The 18,043-nt window shown below is 38.7% G+C and overlaps 2 protein-coding genes and 1 long non-coding RNA gene across 7 annotated transcripts in view; 2 read left to right on the forward strand and 1 right to left on the reverse strand.

Annotated features, from left to right (window-relative positions):
• kdm3b (lysine (K)-specific demethylase 3B) overlaps positions 1-1,009 on the forward strand; it is a 26,595-nt gene extending 25,586 nt beyond the window's left edge. For all 5 annotated transcript variants that reach the window (XM_028008712.1, XM_028008715.1, XM_028008714.1 and 2 more), the window contains one exon: positions 66-1,009. In XM_028008712.1, the coding sequence (XP_027864513.1) occupies positions 66-146 (81 nt within the window). In that variant the 3' untranslated portion in view covers positions 147-1,009. The remainder of the gene's footprint in view (positions 1-65) is intronic.
• Positions 1-3,624, reverse strand: part of LOC114139073 (uncharacterized) — a 6,516-nt gene extending 2,892 nt beyond the window's left edge. The window contains exon 1 of the long non-coding RNA XR_003594376.1: positions 3,486-3,624. This is a non-coding gene — a long non-coding RNA (uncharacterized LOC114139073). The remainder of the gene's footprint in view (positions 1-3,485) is intronic.
• reep2 (receptor accessory protein 2) lies at positions 3,374-15,072 on the forward strand. The gene is made up of 8 exons (XM_028008723.1): positions 3,374-3,667; positions 6,299-6,371; positions 8,924-9,000; positions 10,499-10,619; positions 10,786-10,899; positions 11,384-11,564; positions 12,340-12,503; positions 13,141-15,072. The coding sequence occupies exons 1-8, from the start codon at positions 3,636-3,638 to the stop codon at positions 13,210-13,212; spliced, it is 834 nt and encodes a 277-aa protein (XP_027864524.1). The 5' UTR covers positions 3,374-3,635; the 3' UTR covers positions 13,213-15,072.
• The last annotated feature ends 2,971 nt before the right edge of the window (positions 15,073-18,043 follow it).

An 18,043-nucleotide genomic window follows, 5' to 3' on the forward strand; every position in this document is an offset into this window, starting at 1 on the left:
GCACACGTATTGCGATGTTGATGATCTAGCATTTGATGTTTCCTTCTTTGACCTGCTTTCTTCAGGTGAAGAACATCATCTATCACGCAGTGAAGGATGCCGTCGGGACACTGAAGGCTCACGAACCTAAACTAGCTCGCCCTTAGTCCTCAATGCCACTCTACTACGTACACACACAGCACACACCACATATCCACACATAAATGAAAACTGCAGAGTACAAAGTACAGATTGCGTGTGTGTTGTTTGGGGCAGTGAAGGTCTGAATTTTGGGGGAAAGAACATTTCATTTAAGGGGGCGGGATTAGACAGGGATGGGGCAAATCAGCGCTTTGATGAAGGAACTCCTTTGTCGCAGTACTCTTAAACTTGTCTAGTTGTTTTTACGTTTTTTTTTTTCTTTTTTGATTAACATTGTATTTAAGGTCAGTGTGTTCTCTTGTTTTTGTTGTAAATGTAAAATGTTTGAGTAAGGGAGGGCAAAAAAGCTGACGTGCCTTCAGAGCAGAGGTTCAGCTACAATATAAGCAAATCACAAAATGTGAGTACTGGGTAACATTCTTATTTTGATGACATGCTTATGTTTTTCATTAGAAGCAAGGTTAACCAGTTTTTGTAGATTTTTCTTTTCTTTCTTTTTTTTAAACATTTGATTATTTTTTGCCGTCTGTGGCTGCAATGAATTTGCAAAGCAGCCGATCAAGGGAAGCTGACCAAAGTTTTGTATTTTTAGTTTTCTTATTTCTCTCATTTAGAGTAAGAAATCTTCTTTTTTACGCAACAAGCTGATGATTAGATGAGCTTCAGAGGCGGCAATTTTTTCTTTTTCTTTTTTTTTTTTCTAATCCGTCTTTGTTCAGGAGGTTTGATAAACTACAGACTTCCAGCTATATTGTTCAAGAATCACAGTTGCAGCTGAACAGAACTACTGGCCATTAACATTGTATCAATATATATATTGATCTTAGCAGTTGGATTTTTTTTTTCACAATAAAATTTACAAAAATAACTTTGTTTAATGCCTTTTCTGTATGTGGTCTTTTATTGTTTTGTAGCAAGTTGGTGAAAAGCCAGACATACAATCCTCTTGTCTGTTCTTCTTTTATTGTGTTATTTATTCAGAGAAACTGACTCTAGATCAGATAAACCGCAGCGGTGGTAAATTTACAAGCTGATTGGATAAAATAATCTGCTTGGTCTTTGAAGAAACCCCAGTTGGAGATTAACCAATCATGACAGTGCATTTTGTGAACTATTCACAGGCCAATAGAAGTCCAATGCTTTACCCAGACTGGAAGCAGCTTCTTAGATTCCTGTTGGTTACATGTTCTGGTCTCATTTTTAATGTCTCACAAATGTTGCCTTTAATCAATGGATCCCTGTTTAACACATTGCCACACCAACTAATACTCCGATGCTAAAGACAGGAAACTGATGCTACAGTTCACACAGACTCAACAGATAATAAAAATGCCTGGTCCAACGAGAGGGAGATTTCAGCTACAATGTTCAGATAGGGCTCAAATTTGGCATAAACATGAAAGCAAGGACAACAATGATCTCCATAATAACTGAATCTCAATCCCAACAACTGCCTTCTTAAAGGCTGGTTTAAACTTAAAATTTGGGTACCACCTCGTACTAGCAAAGCATACCTAATAAAGTGGCCTGTTTTAATACAGCTTATGACATTTAATAGGAGCAATTCATAAAACTGACATCGTGCTGAAAATGTATCTTTACAAAATTTATTTTGAATGGAGTTATTGTGAAATTGATAAAAACAGTGGTTGAAGTAAAAGTTTACTGAGGCTAATTTATAATTCATACAAACAAAATACTGCCAATTTTCCATTTTGGCAAAACTAATTAGGTAGCAGATTCATTCTTACGTGGGAGAACGGCTGGACACATCTTGCAGCTCTTATGAACTGGAAACATCTTGGTGACGCAGAAAGAAGAGGAAGATCTACGACAATCTGGCAAAAGACCTTCCAAGAAAGATTCTGGTTCACGTCATCGGAAATTACTATGAGAAATATAAAGAGCTTGCCGCCTACTGGACTGTACAGTGTAGGAGGAAATAAGTTGGACTGATCTATAAATAGAAGCTAAGTCTTCCTAAATGGTTACATTCACAAAAACATTTAAACTGCATAAATCCTTAGCAGAATCTAGCTAACTCTCTTTCAAGACTTTAAGCTGTCAACCTGAAAATGAGCCTGCATAATGAATCTATAACCAAAGCAGGGCCAAGAAGAAAATCTCTTTTTCTGGCCTTTTCCCACGTAAAATAAGTCACACTAAAATGTTTCTACTGTAAGCATTAATCTGATAGTTTGAGGCAATTTATTTGATAAATGGTAGAACATTTTTATATTGCAACTATTGCCACGGGGGGCAACACCATATCAGTATGGCATCACCATGGCAGCATGAAGTTATAATAATGATGTGCTTAGCTGTAAGTGGGAAATCATAATTAACAGGAAAAAAAATATCTAATGAACCTATATGTTTCACTTAACAAATTGAGTTCCTGAAATAAATTCAACTTTCTATAATCTAGTTTACTGAATGATAATAATTTTAAGTACCACTATTTTAAGATTATTGAAAGGCAATATGAGTTATGTGGCTGCTTGGGATCCCAACACGACTAGGGGACCCTAAGCTAACATGATCATTTCTTTAACATTATTGAGTAATAGAAACTAGATGCAAATACACATGGAAAAATTATTATTTAGTTGATACACAAATAATATGTCAAACTCTTCCTGGTGTTGGCTACTGCCCATGTTGGGAAAATATAAGACATTAAACTTCTCAACTCATTTATTATAAGTTCAGTGTTTTTCTGCTGATGTTACTTTCAAGTAACTAAAATAATATGGCACAATTAAATACCACTCTGCATTTCAAAATCCAAATAGCTATTTTTTGTTTGCTACTCTGCAAGGTTAAAATCAACAGCCACGATAACACTGGAATGATGTAGGCTAATTACATATGAAGCTAAAGATAGCCGCGGTGGCACAGGGGTTAAGCGTATGGATGATTTAATCCTTGACATGGTTGTCGCAGGTTCGACCTTTGCCGCACGTTTTCCCCACCTTCCTGTCTGACAAATGTGAGATAAAGGCCACTAGAGCCAACAAGACATTTTGGAAAAAATAGATAGCCAATATGTTACATACAAATTAGTATAGTATCTTAGGAACGATGAAGCATCTGGTTTCTGACATGTTGCTACAGGGGGCCTCAAATGGAAAATATGCGTAGGGCCCCAAAAAGGCTTGGGCCGGCCCTGCGTACACTGAGCTGTGAGAGCATGAGGAGGGGAAAACGTGGGGGGGCATTCATAGAGAGAAAGCGACGTTAACCAGCGTGGCGCTGCCGCTTTAAGAGCCAGTCCTCCCAGCAGTGGCGGAGAGCAGACTGCAGTAGCAGCTCATCCACATCCTCTGTGGCCGTTCACTCACCTGACAGCGCAGCAGCGTGGCAGACCGAGCCGGACCCGCAGCGGCACACACCGCGTCCTGGAGGGGGAATGGGGGGCACCGAGCCCGTCTGCTAGCCACAATCAGAGTTCCTAGACACGGAGAAGGCTCACGACTCGGCTATCCAGCAGCATGGTGTCCTGGATTATTTCGAGGATAGTGGTGTGAGTATGGGCTGGGCTCCATCTGTTTGTGTCAAAACGTTAGCTACACCATCATCATCATCGTCGTCAACGGCTGCTCCATTCATCGCCATCTGATGCTCAGCAAGGTCCGTCTGTTTCTGCCCAAATGCAGCTGAAACTTTGTAAATAAGAAAACCCCGTGGGCAGCCTGGCGATGAAAACCCGATTAAAGCTGCCGTGGGTGCTCACTTTTCCCAACTCTTGTGCTGTGTTGTTTAATAAGGGCGATGATGCAGCACAATCTGCGTGCTAACAGCTCAAAGCTAACGACGCTGGCCATTTAAAAACAAACCAAAAAGAGAGATTTTGTTGTGCTGGCGGTGAAAAGAAGCCGTTCGTTAGCCAACCTGATTAACATGCAAACCTCGCTGCGGACAAGTAAACGCATACAAAACAGCCTTCAGTGCCCTTGAACTCAATGTTGACTGAGTAAAGGTGGATAAATTCATTTATCCACCTTTAGTTATTTTTTGTGAAGATATATCTGTGTAGCATCATAAACTGAGGCCTCATTCCTCCACCTGGACACACCACATCCCCATACTGTGGATGACTCAACCACAGCCAGCAGCTTCAGTCATCCTGATTTGTTTCCAGGGCAGGCCCAAGAGTTTTTGGGGCCCGAATTTGCCTGGGATCCCACCTTCCAGTTACACCGCCCACCTCTGACGGGTCATTGAAAGGGTGCTAGTAGTTTTAGCTCTTTATATCGTATCTTAGTAGCTTTACTTGTTTTTTACCCAACCTTTTTGGGTTCCCTACATTACAGCATATTTAATACTTGACCACACATCAGCTTGTAACAAGATAGGGGGATATTTCTACCTACTTTGACAACTAACGATTGATGTAATCTATTGTAAGCAAATATGATTATATGACTCTATAAAACGTGGTAGACTTACCTCGGTTTATGCTGAGGTCATAGTCTCCCATATTTTCAACGAGATCACGATTGAAATAAATAGATCAAACACAAATGTAATTTTATCTTCCAATTCACAAAGAAAATGTTTTTTTTCATCACATGCACTTGACATAATTTATTAAATAGATGGCCTTGTATAAATGATCAAAACGATATCTTTTGCGGGCTAACTCGATTGATCTGTCAGTCAAGTTAGAGTGCAGCATTTAAATGCAAACCTTCATATTCACCTCCATTTTATAATTATCAGTTGGTAATTTTAGCTTCTTAATCAGATTAAATTTCGAAGTATATCAAATTTGATGATTCATAGAATTCGCATTTGAAAGCCGACTTCTGTCTCGGCAGCAGATTAGTTTGGTTGTGTCTGGCTCTGGCTGCTTTAGTTCCTTCCTTACATGTCAATAATACTGATGGTTTCTTCAGGATTTAAAGGGGCCTTTGGTACAGAAATAATTATCCTTCCTATAAATATTCCTGGATTACATAACAATAACACTGCTAACAGTTTGCTTCCAGCTAACTCCTCTACCCCGCTGTGCCTCAGGTAGTCATGCAATGATTAGGCAGTGTGACCACATATGCATCATAATAGCGTCAGCACTTCAAACAGTCGACTGTTTCTCTTCTTTATTTGGCTCTGAACGTGCAGAATGCTTTGCAAAGGGAAAAAAAAAAAGATTATACTGCTTTAGCTTTTTTATGTTGCAGTTGCACATTTCAACATATTTTTTTAGATGACTCACTTCCAAGTTGCACATAAATTGGTAGCTGGAAGGAAAATGATGCGCAATTTTCAATTGCATTGTTCAAATGATAGAAAAAAGTTTCCATTGTGAATATTTTCCAACATTTCTGGTATGACTATAACAGAATGAATACATTTGCAAATTGTCAAACCATTTGAATTGGCAATACAGCTTCTATGAATTTGAGTTGGACGAGAACGGCTGTATATCCACAGTGAGGTGAGCTTGTGAAATGGAGACAAAGAAGTTCGTATTAGCTCAGGCGACCCACTATCCTTGGGATCTGCTTCGAGTCTCTTTGCACACAAGACTGAGCAGCTCAGACTCTATTGTGTATAGGACAGAAGATCTGAGATGGTAAGGAGGGGGAGAAATGATAAATATGCTCAAACTGGGAGCCCGAGACTCAGTCTGCTGCACATTCAATCCCTTAGATTTAGTAAAAGGTCACAAGAACTGACTAATCCAGCACTGGTGACAGCCCTTTTTGTGTCCGCCGTTTAGCATATGTCACATCAGCACAAATCCGCACAAAGAACAAAGGGTGCAACCAGATGCACATCAAAAACACAGCTCTGTGAGCTCAGAGTCCCAGAGTTGCGCACAAGCCAACACATGGCCTCCCACCCTTGACAGACCTATCTGTGTGTTTTTCCATTTTATCTCCCTGCACTCTTCCTGACTGTGTGATCTCCATTACTGATTGTTGGAGCAGCCTGTTTTTTTTGGTTTTCAGCAGCAAAGAAAAAAAAAAAGGCTGAGCTCGTTCAAGAAAAAGTAGGACAAATGGTGCAGAATGAGCAGCCGTCTTTTGTTTATATAAGCTCAGTGCAAACACGACTCATCTCCATGATTGTGGGCATCCATACCCAGAGGTCATCTTCTCCTGGTGAATCTCCTCACACTGACCCGAGCTCCTTTCTTCTTTTCCAGCCTCGCCTTTGGGACTCTGTACCCAGCATACGCCTCCTACAAGGCTGTCAAAACGAAGAACGTGAAGGAATATGTGAGTATCACCTCTGGTCATTGAGTGGCAGCGGGCCGTTCGTGACCTCCTTCTGTTCAGTTCTTCCTCCTGGCAGTTTCTGCCCTCTGCTGCTGCCTGCTCTTTTTACAGACATCGTTCCAAATTCAAAGAGTTATTGTACACTAGTAACATTTTAGGGTTTAGGTCAGAATAGGACAATATTGCTTGGTAAGAAATGACACTTCAGTGTTGTTTTTGATATAATGTCAGCCACCTGAATGTTTTATTGACTTCTCTATAGTCCAGTAAAGTGTGTTGAAGACTGAATGCATGACACAGTCAAGATGGTAAATTGAAGAAACAGGGTGTCGGCTGTTTGAAAATGTTTGGAAAAGGAATTGGATTTTATTCTCAAAGCTTTTCAAGATGTTGTTTTTTTTTTCTTTTTAATCATGAGGTCAGCTCTTGAAGAGTGAGTCTTTTCTGTTGAAGCCTTTCAGTGTTGCGTTTTTTTTTTTTTTTCTCCTTGTAATCTACAAAAAAGATTTCTGGCTAGAAAATCTTTCAAATGGTAATGCACTGTAGGACCCAAATAAGCAAAACTGTGGTTTTATTCTCTCTTTAATTGCTAAAACATTGTTCTGTTTGGTCATAAAAAGCTAACAGGGTTTTAAAAGAAACCCACTAACTTTTTCATCACACTGTTGATGGGAATTATAGACCTTTTTATTAAGGTCACAAGCAGGCAAAACCTGGATCTCGTAAATGACACATTCAGCTTCAAATTAACTTTTATTTTGGTAAAGTTACAACATTGCAAAAAAGGAAACGAAATGAAACGCTATTTTGCAAATCACATAACTTACCGAATAAGGAATAGGCTGAAGCTAAGGTTTATACTTGCCTACCTTATTCATAATCTCAGCAGTCTACAATAGTGAAATGTATCTGTTGTCCATATGCATATATACATAAATACGTATGCACACATTTATATTTAAATAGGCATGTATATATACATACTCGCTCGCATTACATACAGACACGGTAACGCAATATATACGTACATCTATGGTAACATTTACATTGTAAGGCTTATCTCATCCAGTTTCACCTTGACAACTGAAACACACTGAGATTTTACTTTACTTTTCTCTTTAGCATGTTAAAATATTAGCAAACATTGCAAATTATATTAATTCTCTCTTACCTTGAAGTCCTTCCAGAATGAAGACATTTATTCAATGCTCTGTACATTATTTGAAGTATTTTTGTATGTGCAATTTATTTAAATTTTACAGTATTACTTCGAATAAAATGTTTATTAGTTGGTTCACAGCATCCCACTTTATTAATAAGCCTAATGGTGTAACATAATAACAAATTGGTCTTGGTAAAGCAAATTTATGCTACATATGTTGGAAGAGACAAAAAGTTTATTTGTAAAAACTTACAAATAAATGAAAGCAACAGAGAAACTGTTGGTGTTCTGTGTTGTTGTTATGCCCCAGTTTAGCTGATTGAGGATAACGCTTGTTTAGTCAACCAATAGTCAGATTTCTGAGGCTCCTACATTGTTATTGCTGAAAAGTTTGGTCACCATTGTTTTCAGATGACCTCACTTCTTTGGCAGATTCATGATCTAATAATGGTCAACACCCAGACACGTGCAATCTGAGGTCCCATGTAGGTCCTGATTTATGTTTTTAATTTCCATCTCACCAAATCTTTTGTAGATTGAAATATTGCAAAAGGTTGAAACAAGCTATATTTATTTATTTATTTGTTAGTTGTGTGTTTCCCTCCTGTCCTGTATTTGTGTGGTGTCGTTAAAAAACAAAACAGAATCCAGTCGGGGTTCAGTACGCTGGTGCTAATGAATTAAAAAGCGTTACTAGGGGAACCCAACATAAAGGGCTGCAGAGACCCATTCTGCCTTTAGCGGATGGTGTGGCAGCTAAATGGGGTTCCTCCTGCTTACCTCATCGCTGCATCAGTAGGCGATGAGAGGCGGGGGAGTCAGGAGGAGGAGCTGGCCCTCAGCCTACATTTCTACTGGAGCGCAGTCTCCTCCCGGCAGGTTACTATGGCAACTCCTCGATTGCTGCTCAAGCAGAAGTAGCGAGTGATGGGAGGAGAAAGAGGAAAGAGGGTGGCACCATTTAAATTTTTTTTTTTAAGCTGATGTTTTGGTTCTATTCCCTCCCTTCCCTGTCTGACTAATTAAATGAGCCGCTTGATGTGGTTTTGTCTTGTGGCTGCACGTCCGTATGACTCCCATTAATGCTCTTAAACATCCACATTTATTCTCCCACCTCACAGAAAGATTCACAGCACTGATGTTGCCACTAAATCTGAGTCCTCGTGTTTTTCGTCAGTGCTAATGTACCTTCACTTCCTGGTTTTAAAGCTTACTTCAGTAATCTGTTTTTTTTTTTTTTTGAGTCTTATCTGGTGTGAATTAATGAAAACGTATCTCGCTGCTCAGCTTTGGCATGTTGGTAACCTCTGTGTTGCGTCTCGTGCGTGTTTACATGTGCTGCTTTTCCGATATCCTCTCGTTTCTCACGTCTGTTCGTCTGTCTCTGCAGGTAAAATGGATGATGTACTGGATAGTATTCGCCCTGTTCAGCACAGCAGAGACGGTCACAGACTTGCTCCTGTCATGGTGAGCGAGGATCTTGATCTTGACATGCCTTCGAAGCTTGTAACAAGTAACGAGCTTTGCATGACGAGACATTTGAAGTGCTCGGGTTAGTTTTAGTTTACGGTAATCTTCTTTTTAAAGTTTTTATTTTTTTTAAAGCAGCCAGCTGCTGCTTTTCATATAAACCACTACTGAAGTTTTGTCTGCTGCAGAAAATTGCTCCAAGGTATTAGGGAGAACTGTAAACATTTTTCTAAAACTAACTCAAAGAAGGTACCTCAAAGACAGACCACCTAGGTTAGACAGATATCACTTCTATCATAAGATTAAATTAATTATCTCTGTCTATCTCATTTATTTATTACAGTTGAAGAGGAGAAATTAAGCTGGTTGATGTATTTCTAGCAGCTCTAAGCAGGTCATCTTCCACTGTGACCATCTGGAGACAAAATTTTTTTCTCTTTCCTTGCACAGTCAGTGAAACAGTGCAATAAACATAACTTTTAAGATGAAACAAAACTCCCAGGGAGGAAGGTTAGTGTGCAAAGAAAGAATAAATGGACAAGTTGCTCAGAGTGGAAGATTAGCTCACTCCAAGCAGTTACTGATGTGCAAAAGACAAGTGTTCACTCTGATGATTCAGCTCAGACGGACTAATAATAGCATTTTAGCTGCCACTACCAGAATAGCTCACGAGTAGCTTCTCCAAACACATTATGTGGTGCAGTATTTTCATAGGAATTAGATTTTCCTTTTATTCATATTTTCAAATGAAATCTGAGTTAAAGTGTTGGAAATCCCAGCAAAAATACTGGATGTGTTTTGTTCAGACCAAGATCTTTTACTGGCCTCTTTTAAATTTATTTAATTATTCATTTATTTTTGCTTTCATGAATAACTATTTTTCCCTGAAAAAGTTACTATTTTCAAATAACTATGAAGATGGTTATTTGTGAAAGCATTTCAACTCTGAAATCTGCAGTATTTATTAGAAGAAGACATGTTATTGTACAAACATGTCATATTTACACAAGTGATGGACAGTTTAGGTCTGTTGCAAATGTTTTATGAGAACAATAATCACAAACGGTGACCACATCACCTTGAGAGCCTTCTGCTGCCATGCAGATCATTTTGTTTCCAAACATTTGCGAAGATTTTTATTCACTGAAAATGCAGCATTTTTCCCCCCCGATTATATAAAATATATTTCAAAGTAAAGGTTATATTATGTCAGGTTTTATGAGCAATTTTTGATGGTATAGTAAATGCACACAAAAATAGACACAAGCTGTAGCACCTCTTGTGTTTATATTTGCTTTCACTTGTAGCTATAATAATGTAAAAGAAATTAAAATTGAGTACTTAAACATTTGTGGAAAAAATGGTTTAGGTTTTGCAAGAAAATCAAGCCCTTTTCCTATCTCAGAGTTTTTAATCTCAGTTGTGAGCTCACCTACAGGAGAAGCTTTTAATCCAGCCTATTGTTGAAGTTTCAACTTTTTATTCCTTTTCTCAGGTTTCCATTTTACTTCGAGCTAAAGATAGCCTTCGTGATCTGGCTCTTGTCGCCCTACACCAAGGGCTCCAGCGTTCTCTACCGCAAGTTTGTCCACCCGACCCTCTCCAACAAAGAAAAGGTAGACGTCTTGAGTCGCACAACAACAATGTTATCCACATCCACGTTAAAATATTCATGTCTGGTTCAAGTGCCTTTTACGCCCGTGGTTTCTTCATCCTGACACCCTGTATTGTGTGTCACTTTTTGTTTTTCACCGATCCTCCTCCTCCCGCTGCTGGGTGAAGGAGATTGACGAATACATCGCACAGGCCAAAGACAGGAGTTATGAGACCATGATGAAGTTCGGAAAACGGGGTCTCAACCTCGCCGCTAATGCAGCCGTCACCGCAGCCACCAAGGTGAAGCGTCCAGTCTGTGGTGAACTGTCTTTATATTATTCTTGTTAAAATATATTGTTGCTTGCAGAATCCAGGTTGCCTCCCAGCTCGTGTTTTAAAAATGTGATTTATTTCTCAAGAGAACACAGAGATCAGTTTTTTTTTCTTTTACTCTTTCAGTCAGAAGTGTTGAAATGAACCAAAGTTTATCTTCCCACCATGTTTATCTTTCCTGCTGTAGTGAAGATGATTTTAAAGGCGGTAAAACAAGAGATTGCATCTTAAAGTCACCATAGCAACCTTTTGCCTTTTTTTTTTAAAGGTTTTCTAGGTTATTTTTTATCAGAGATTCTTATAATTGTGAAACATGTTGCAAGGTTATGCAAAGTATCTAATATCTTTTTTTTTTTTTTTTTTTTTTTGTCAACTTCAGTGTCTCCTTTACAGAAGGCAGAAAAGATGCATTCGTCTCTTAACGTCTGTTTTCTTTTCCCATAATGCCCAGGGCCAGGGTGTGCTTTCTGACAAGCTGCGCAGCTTCAGCATGCAGGACCTGACCCTGATCAACACGGAAGACGAGCTGGACCTGCACACAGCCGAGGTTCGGACGAGACGAGAGCACATGGACGAGATAAGCTCGGGGTCCAGCACGCTGCCGCGGGCGCGCAGCTCCTCTGCCCGCCACAGTAAGCCCACAAACATCCCATCAGCCAGGAAGTGGTGCACACATTTACAAATATTAGCAAGCATTAACTGTGCTAGAGAGTGACTTTAAGGACTTTGTTCATTGAAAGCAGGGCGGGTCGTATTTGGGCTGCGAGGAGTCATATGGCTTCAGACTCTGCCGCTGGAGGATAATAAAGCAGTCCAGAGAGAGGAGAGTTGGGGGCGGGGTTGAGGTGGGGAGGATCATGTGATTCTGGAGGGAAGAGAGGCTCGGAATGAGGACTCTTTTGTCTCACTGCTGTTTATGTTGTCCTCAATACTGAAACTCTGGAGCTACAGGACTGTCTGATATCGGTCAGACACCCAGAAAGTTTCTAAAACTAGAACTGCAAAACAAGCAAAATGTCCAATTTGTTTCGCTGTTTGCTGTAGAAATAATTTAATTACTACAAATCAAATTATTTCAGGTTTTATTTTTCTGTACAACAGGTTTCCATAGTGGGGTTGAAGTTAACACAAACATTTTCCATGTTGAGGGATTTCTGAATCTCTTTCTTTTCTTTTTTTTGCCTGAAAGCTTTCTTATTCAGGAGCTTGTGTTTAAAGTAAACTTAACAACTCAAATTTTCTGAACTGCTACAACTTTTTTTTTTTTCCTCATTCTAAAATACACAAGGTGTAATAATTAATCTGGTAGAAGGAGAAATCAGAAACAGGTCTTTCTTTTATATACAGTAGTTTGCTGATGTGAGTGTAAAACCCAAAGCTGCTGTCTAACTAACTTTCTCTGTCCAGCCCGCTCGTCAGCACCTGTTGCCGATGATGCGTCATCCCAACACGGCTCTGACCAATCAGACACGAGGACCGAACACTCGGATGATGATCTGGGAGACAGGGGTCCCAAACGGAGCGCCAGCGTCGCCAAGACAACCAAAAAGGTAGCGGCTGTGAAGACGGAGGTAAGAACACGCATCAGATAGCTTGTCTAGGAATTTTTTTTTTATCACTTTCTTGTGCAGGATTCTTTTGGTTTATCACAGATCACTAAGAAAACCCAAATGTTTCAACTTAAATTGCTTGTTCAGGGCGGCTCATAAACAATCTGGGAAAGTATTTTTCACGTCTGGATAAGCATGAATAAACAGTGAAACATAAAAAAGTATTTGAATTAAAAACATTTTTTTTGTTTGTTTATCTCTCTACTTATCAAACCGCATGTTTGATCAGACGCCCATCTATCTGTCCATCCAGCCATTCATTTTGTCCGTCCATTCATTTATCCATTCTTTCCATCCATCTCTCTGTCCGTCTGTCAATTTACCTTTTCCATCTGCTCGTCCATTGAACCGTCCATCTCCTTATCCTCCCTTTTTTTGGTTTTTGCCAGGTCCATGTCAGCTGAAAATCATTAGTGAACATCACTATTTATGCTTTTTAACAATGTAATAAAAAGGACTCAGAGCTCTGAAAAGTTCAGTCTGCAAAGGGATTGAATGTGTAGGGACTCTAAAGATTTGGTTCTTCTTTTATTTGTTTCTCTTTCACTCTTTCAGTTGATTAACTGAGCTCTCCTTCGCTCTTCCCTCCCTCTGACAGCCTCAAACCAAGACAGTGAAAAAGGTCACAAAGAAAAAGACCACCACTAATAACGCAGAGACGCCTCCCTGAGTCCTGCTGTCCTCACCCACTGGATCCCTCATCCGCCTCCACCCACAGCCTGCCGTCCCTCCTGCTGGGTCTCCACAAACACATTGGCTTTGTACATTAAGCACCGAAACTGTCACTGCTGCTGGTTTCTAGAGCAAAGTGCGGATGGCGCTTTTTTTTTTTTCCAAGTCACGAAGAAAGCTTCGGCTTAACTGTCCGGCTGCATATTCTGGGTCAATGTTTAGGGGCAGTTTAGATGCAATTTAAGCTGTTTTCTTAGATTGTTTTAAAGTTAGTCATCTGCTCAGAAGTACTCCTGCAGACCGAGGTCTAATTTGTGTTCCCAGTTTAGGCTGTGTGTTCTCCTTTAGATTTAGGCTGCTTTTATTTATAGCAGTGCTGTTTAAATAAACCATCCTTTGCTTTAAGTTTCCTAAAGTTGGGTCGTCTCCTGGCTGTCGATGCGGAGCGTTTGCAGGTGAATTCTTCAGACACGGTTTGCACCTTCATCCTGACTCAGCCACAGCACCACGAGTACTCGGTTAGACACGACACGATGTCAGAGGAGCTTTCAGTGGAAACGGAGGTACTGAGACCAGCGGAAACGCTTTCGTCGGCGTCTTCTAGTTCCAGCTAAAATACAGTTGGCTGCAAACCTGAGACTCTCATCCCTGAAATGGTTTGGAGTGTTTTATTCTATGCTTTTTGCTTTGTCCCCTTAAATACACTGTTTAATTTGAACCTGGCTGTGATATGTTCAGGTTCTCATTTAATTTTAAAGTGACTTTCAGGTCAGTGCAGGTGCTTACTTTGTTTATTCAGACTCCATTCTTAGTATTTCCCTCTAATTTGAGTGTTTCTAGTATGCGTCTCTAGCGAGTCGCCATAACGTGACACAGTCGCTTCCACCACAGTGATGGCTGGTTTTCACTGCTAAAGGGGAAACTCTGCACTTTCTCTTTATGGTCGTACCCGGATGTGTGAGGAGACACATTTCTGCAACTTGCTGTCAAACCAGGACAAACATCAGCTGGATTTTCTGATCCAGGTTTTGTAGTTGCAGATGTGGAGGGAGAGTCAGACTTGAAGTAGCCCAACAAACTGCATGGATTCTTCTGGATGCTGTACATTTTTTTTTTTTTGCTTACACTTGATTTAACCAATAGGGGGAGACAAACTCCACATTAACTATGGGGCACATAAATAACCCTGACTGTACATACATCATGAGCTTGTTGCCTGGGTTCCCTTCACTTCCTTTCCTGGCCTTGACAAATCAGACGTACTGAGAACAGAGGAATCTCAGGCCTTATCAGAACAGACGTTAGCTCATTAAGATGATTCCTCTGCAACTATTTTTTAATTTTTTTTAAGGAAATCAACTCTTCCAATGAGTCTTTAATACCAATACTGAAGCTTGAATATGATCAGCCTGATTACAAAGTATTCTATGGCAAAGTCAAAAATAAACTACATTTTTGCTCTGAAGGGGTTACATAATCTAAGGACATTTCATTTTATCGCTGCATTTTATCTTGTACCATATTTATTGTTGATTACTTTGTTTCTTATTAGTGTGGCATACAAAGATGCTAATTTGTATATTTTGTTTGTGCCAAATCTTAGAGGCTTTGTGTGAAATGGTCAGCAGAGTATCTGCTGGGACAGTGCTTTCCAAAAAGGTTGCTCATCTGTAAAGAAATGGCAATTAATAAAATAAAGGAAGTTAAATCCAACTCTCAGGGTTAAAGTGTGGTTGAATGTGAAGTACAGTGTTGCTTAAGGTGTGTTTCCAGGAAAGGGTGTATTTTTTTTTTTTTTAAATTTTTTTATTTTAATCTGTAGAAAATGTAAACTATAAATTTACTAAGCTGTGCAGAATCACATTGTTTCCTAGTTTTATTTTATCATTATTGCATCCAAGCTGTTTTTTCATGCTTATTAACATGCTACATTATACCGGAGTCCTGCTGGAAGATAACAGAGAAATCCAACACATTAAAAAAAAAGAAGAAAAGAAATGGTTCTCAAAGTAAAAATGCTCTTCAGATGACTGCAAGTCCTAACAAAAATATGGACATGAGCAAAACTAAGCATACAGTATCCCATTCTTTAATAAAGCTGATATATAGTCAGAAGTAGGTAGTAACTAGTGACATTTGAGTAATGTTTTGAAGAAAATATTTGTAGGAGTAACAATGTTTACTTTCTCTCAAGTAATATTTTTGACACAACGGTACTCTTGAGTACAATGGATGCTCTACGCTCCTGTAGTTACTTCACCTAATAAGAAACATGAATGTTTGAAGTTAAATAGTAGCACAGCTTCAGTGTATTTTTTTCCTCAAGTAGAAGTAAAGACTAGTCATCCAAAAAGTTACTCAAAAGTAAAAAAAAAAAAAAAAAGAAATATGGTAAAGAGCCTAGCTCAGTACTGGGTACTTGTGTGATTCTGCTTAATCTGATTTTAATGAGTGAAAATGATGTAATCATACTGACAAAGTATGAAATTATGTGTAGGGTTTTGGTAAAAATACATGTACTACTACAAAATGATATTTGAGCAGAAATAACGTCTGAGAAAACCTTTGATCCCAATCCTTAGAGTTGGTTATGTACATATAAAAACAGTGCAAAGTGCTTTCAGAGACAATATGTACTGTTTACTGTATGCTTACTCCAAATGGCACAAAGGCTCAGCAGATAGAAAATAAGAGAACAAATGTTTTCACAAGCAATAAGTCTTGCTTTCACATAAACTGTCCAGGTGGATTTGATGCATTTTGAATGAATACATTGGTTGTAAAAACAAAAGGCAAGCAAGACTTCAGGAAAACTGGCGACCTCTACAGGTCATGATCAAAATCAACGATCGGTCTCAGAATATAAAGGAAGTACTACATTTATGGAGTAAAGTGAAGGAAAAAAAAATATTTTTAGGAAGTAGTTGATGTGGAGAATGATACAGATGTTTATACTTTTAAAAGGCCATTAAAAAGATGGATCATGTGTGAGGAATTAGAATATTTTTCATATAGTTTAAAGTTTCATTTGTGAAAAAAAAAAACAAACAAACCTGAAGACAGAAAGTCAAACAGTGTCTGGGAGAGAAGTGCCATGTGTTTATTTAATCATCCAGTCCCTTTAGTCTGATTTATTTTCAGAAAATGAGGATAAACTTCTTAAAATTCTTTTTGCTGTCAAGCAATCTCTTTCCATCATCTTTATTAAAACATTACACTAGTCACCGTCAGCCGCTCTTGTCTTTAAATATTTTCTGTTTTTTAGTAATTTATCATTTGTCAAAAAATTCTTTCTGATGAAAATATCTTCATTATACTTTCATGTTCTTCTTTTGTTACTTTTCTTTTAAATGATCAACGTCTTGTGAGCTCTGTCAGTGTTCATAATTTTGCCCTAGAAAACTGTTTTTTCTTTTCTTTTTGGCCACTCTTGTCTCTAAGTAAACCGTGTAATAAATAATAAAAAAAAGCTCCAGAGTTCCTACACACTATTCAGTTAAGTTCAAAATAGAATATAAGTTGCAAAATCTTTAATGGTCCTGAAGAGTTTTGAAATGATTAATTATTTTTGCAGTAGCATAATTGTACACATTTTTGTCTAACATTTTACAAACTTGCATAGAGAGGGATCTTCGATTGTTTCTCCTGAATTGTCCAGTGTCCTGCTGCGGTGACTAGAGCCCTGTGACTGAAAATTGATTTTGTATTTGGTGAACAATTTCTATTGATTTAGCTTTATGTCTTGAATTGATATCTTTAAAAAAAAAAGACACAATTACAACGCTTTTTTTCCCCCTAAGCTGTATACAAACATTTCACACCACAACACGTTTATCTCTGGGACACAGAACCGATCTTGTTCCTGGACAGTATGATGGCTGAACAGAAAGAAGAAAATAAATGTTGGTTTTGACTTCACTTTAACACAGGGTCACAAAATGTAACGTTTAAATAAAATCCACAAACTCCTTTGAAAAACAAGCCTGATTTTCTGTTTTTCCTGTATTACAATTTTTGCCATTCTACAAATTATGCAATTGATCACAATGTAGCTTACCGGCGATTTGCTAAAGCTTTTTTAAGTATTCTGACGGACTTTACTGAGTCTTTTACCACAATCTTCTTTATGTAAGATTTTTTAGTCATTTCAGATAATTACGGCTGACACTGAAAAGCATGGCATAAATGCAAGCGCTTCATAACAATCTTCTGCCAATTTGGCATAAACAGGCGCAGTACTGATGTTTGACACTTGGTGGAGCTATTTGACCTTTAAAGAACGAGAGAAGATGTAAAGAGGTTGATTTGCGGCACATGGCAGCATATGGAAGAGGAGGCAACTCCGTGCAGATCATTTGGATTTATGTGATATCTGTTTTAATTGAAAGTATAAAAAAACTTAAGTGAATTAAAGAATTTCACTACTGCAGAGCAGTTCGTCTTTAAATTAAAACCTTTATAAATGGCATTTTTTCATATAAATGTTTCTCCACAATTTTTTTTTCCATTCTCGTTTTTTAAATTTTCTTCTAGAGCAAAACAAGTAAGATTAAACCTTTCTACCTAAACCGGGGTCACAGAGCGACTTCTTCCACAGTGATGTGAAAAGTGGCTACTGTTCTGCTTCTGCTACACTTTAGTGCTGAGAGATATTGTTTTGGACAGCTTATGCAACATGTCAGCTAAACCGGGACGACGTTTTGGCCGTGTGTGTCCGTGCACGAGTGTGTTTCACCACATACAGTATCAGAGCTTTTAGGGGGTAAAGGTGTTGGCAGAGGTGAGGGGTCAGGGCCATGACCCATCTGTCGCCTCGGTGCCTGTTTGGG

This window comes from Xiphophorus couchianus, chromosome 23 (assembly GCF_001444195.1).
Source record: "Xiphophorus couchianus chromosome 23, X_couchianus-1.0, whole genome shotgun sequence".
NCBI classification, from domain to species: domain Eukaryota; kingdom Metazoa; phylum Chordata; class Actinopteri; order Cyprinodontiformes; family Poeciliidae; genus Xiphophorus; species Xiphophorus couchianus.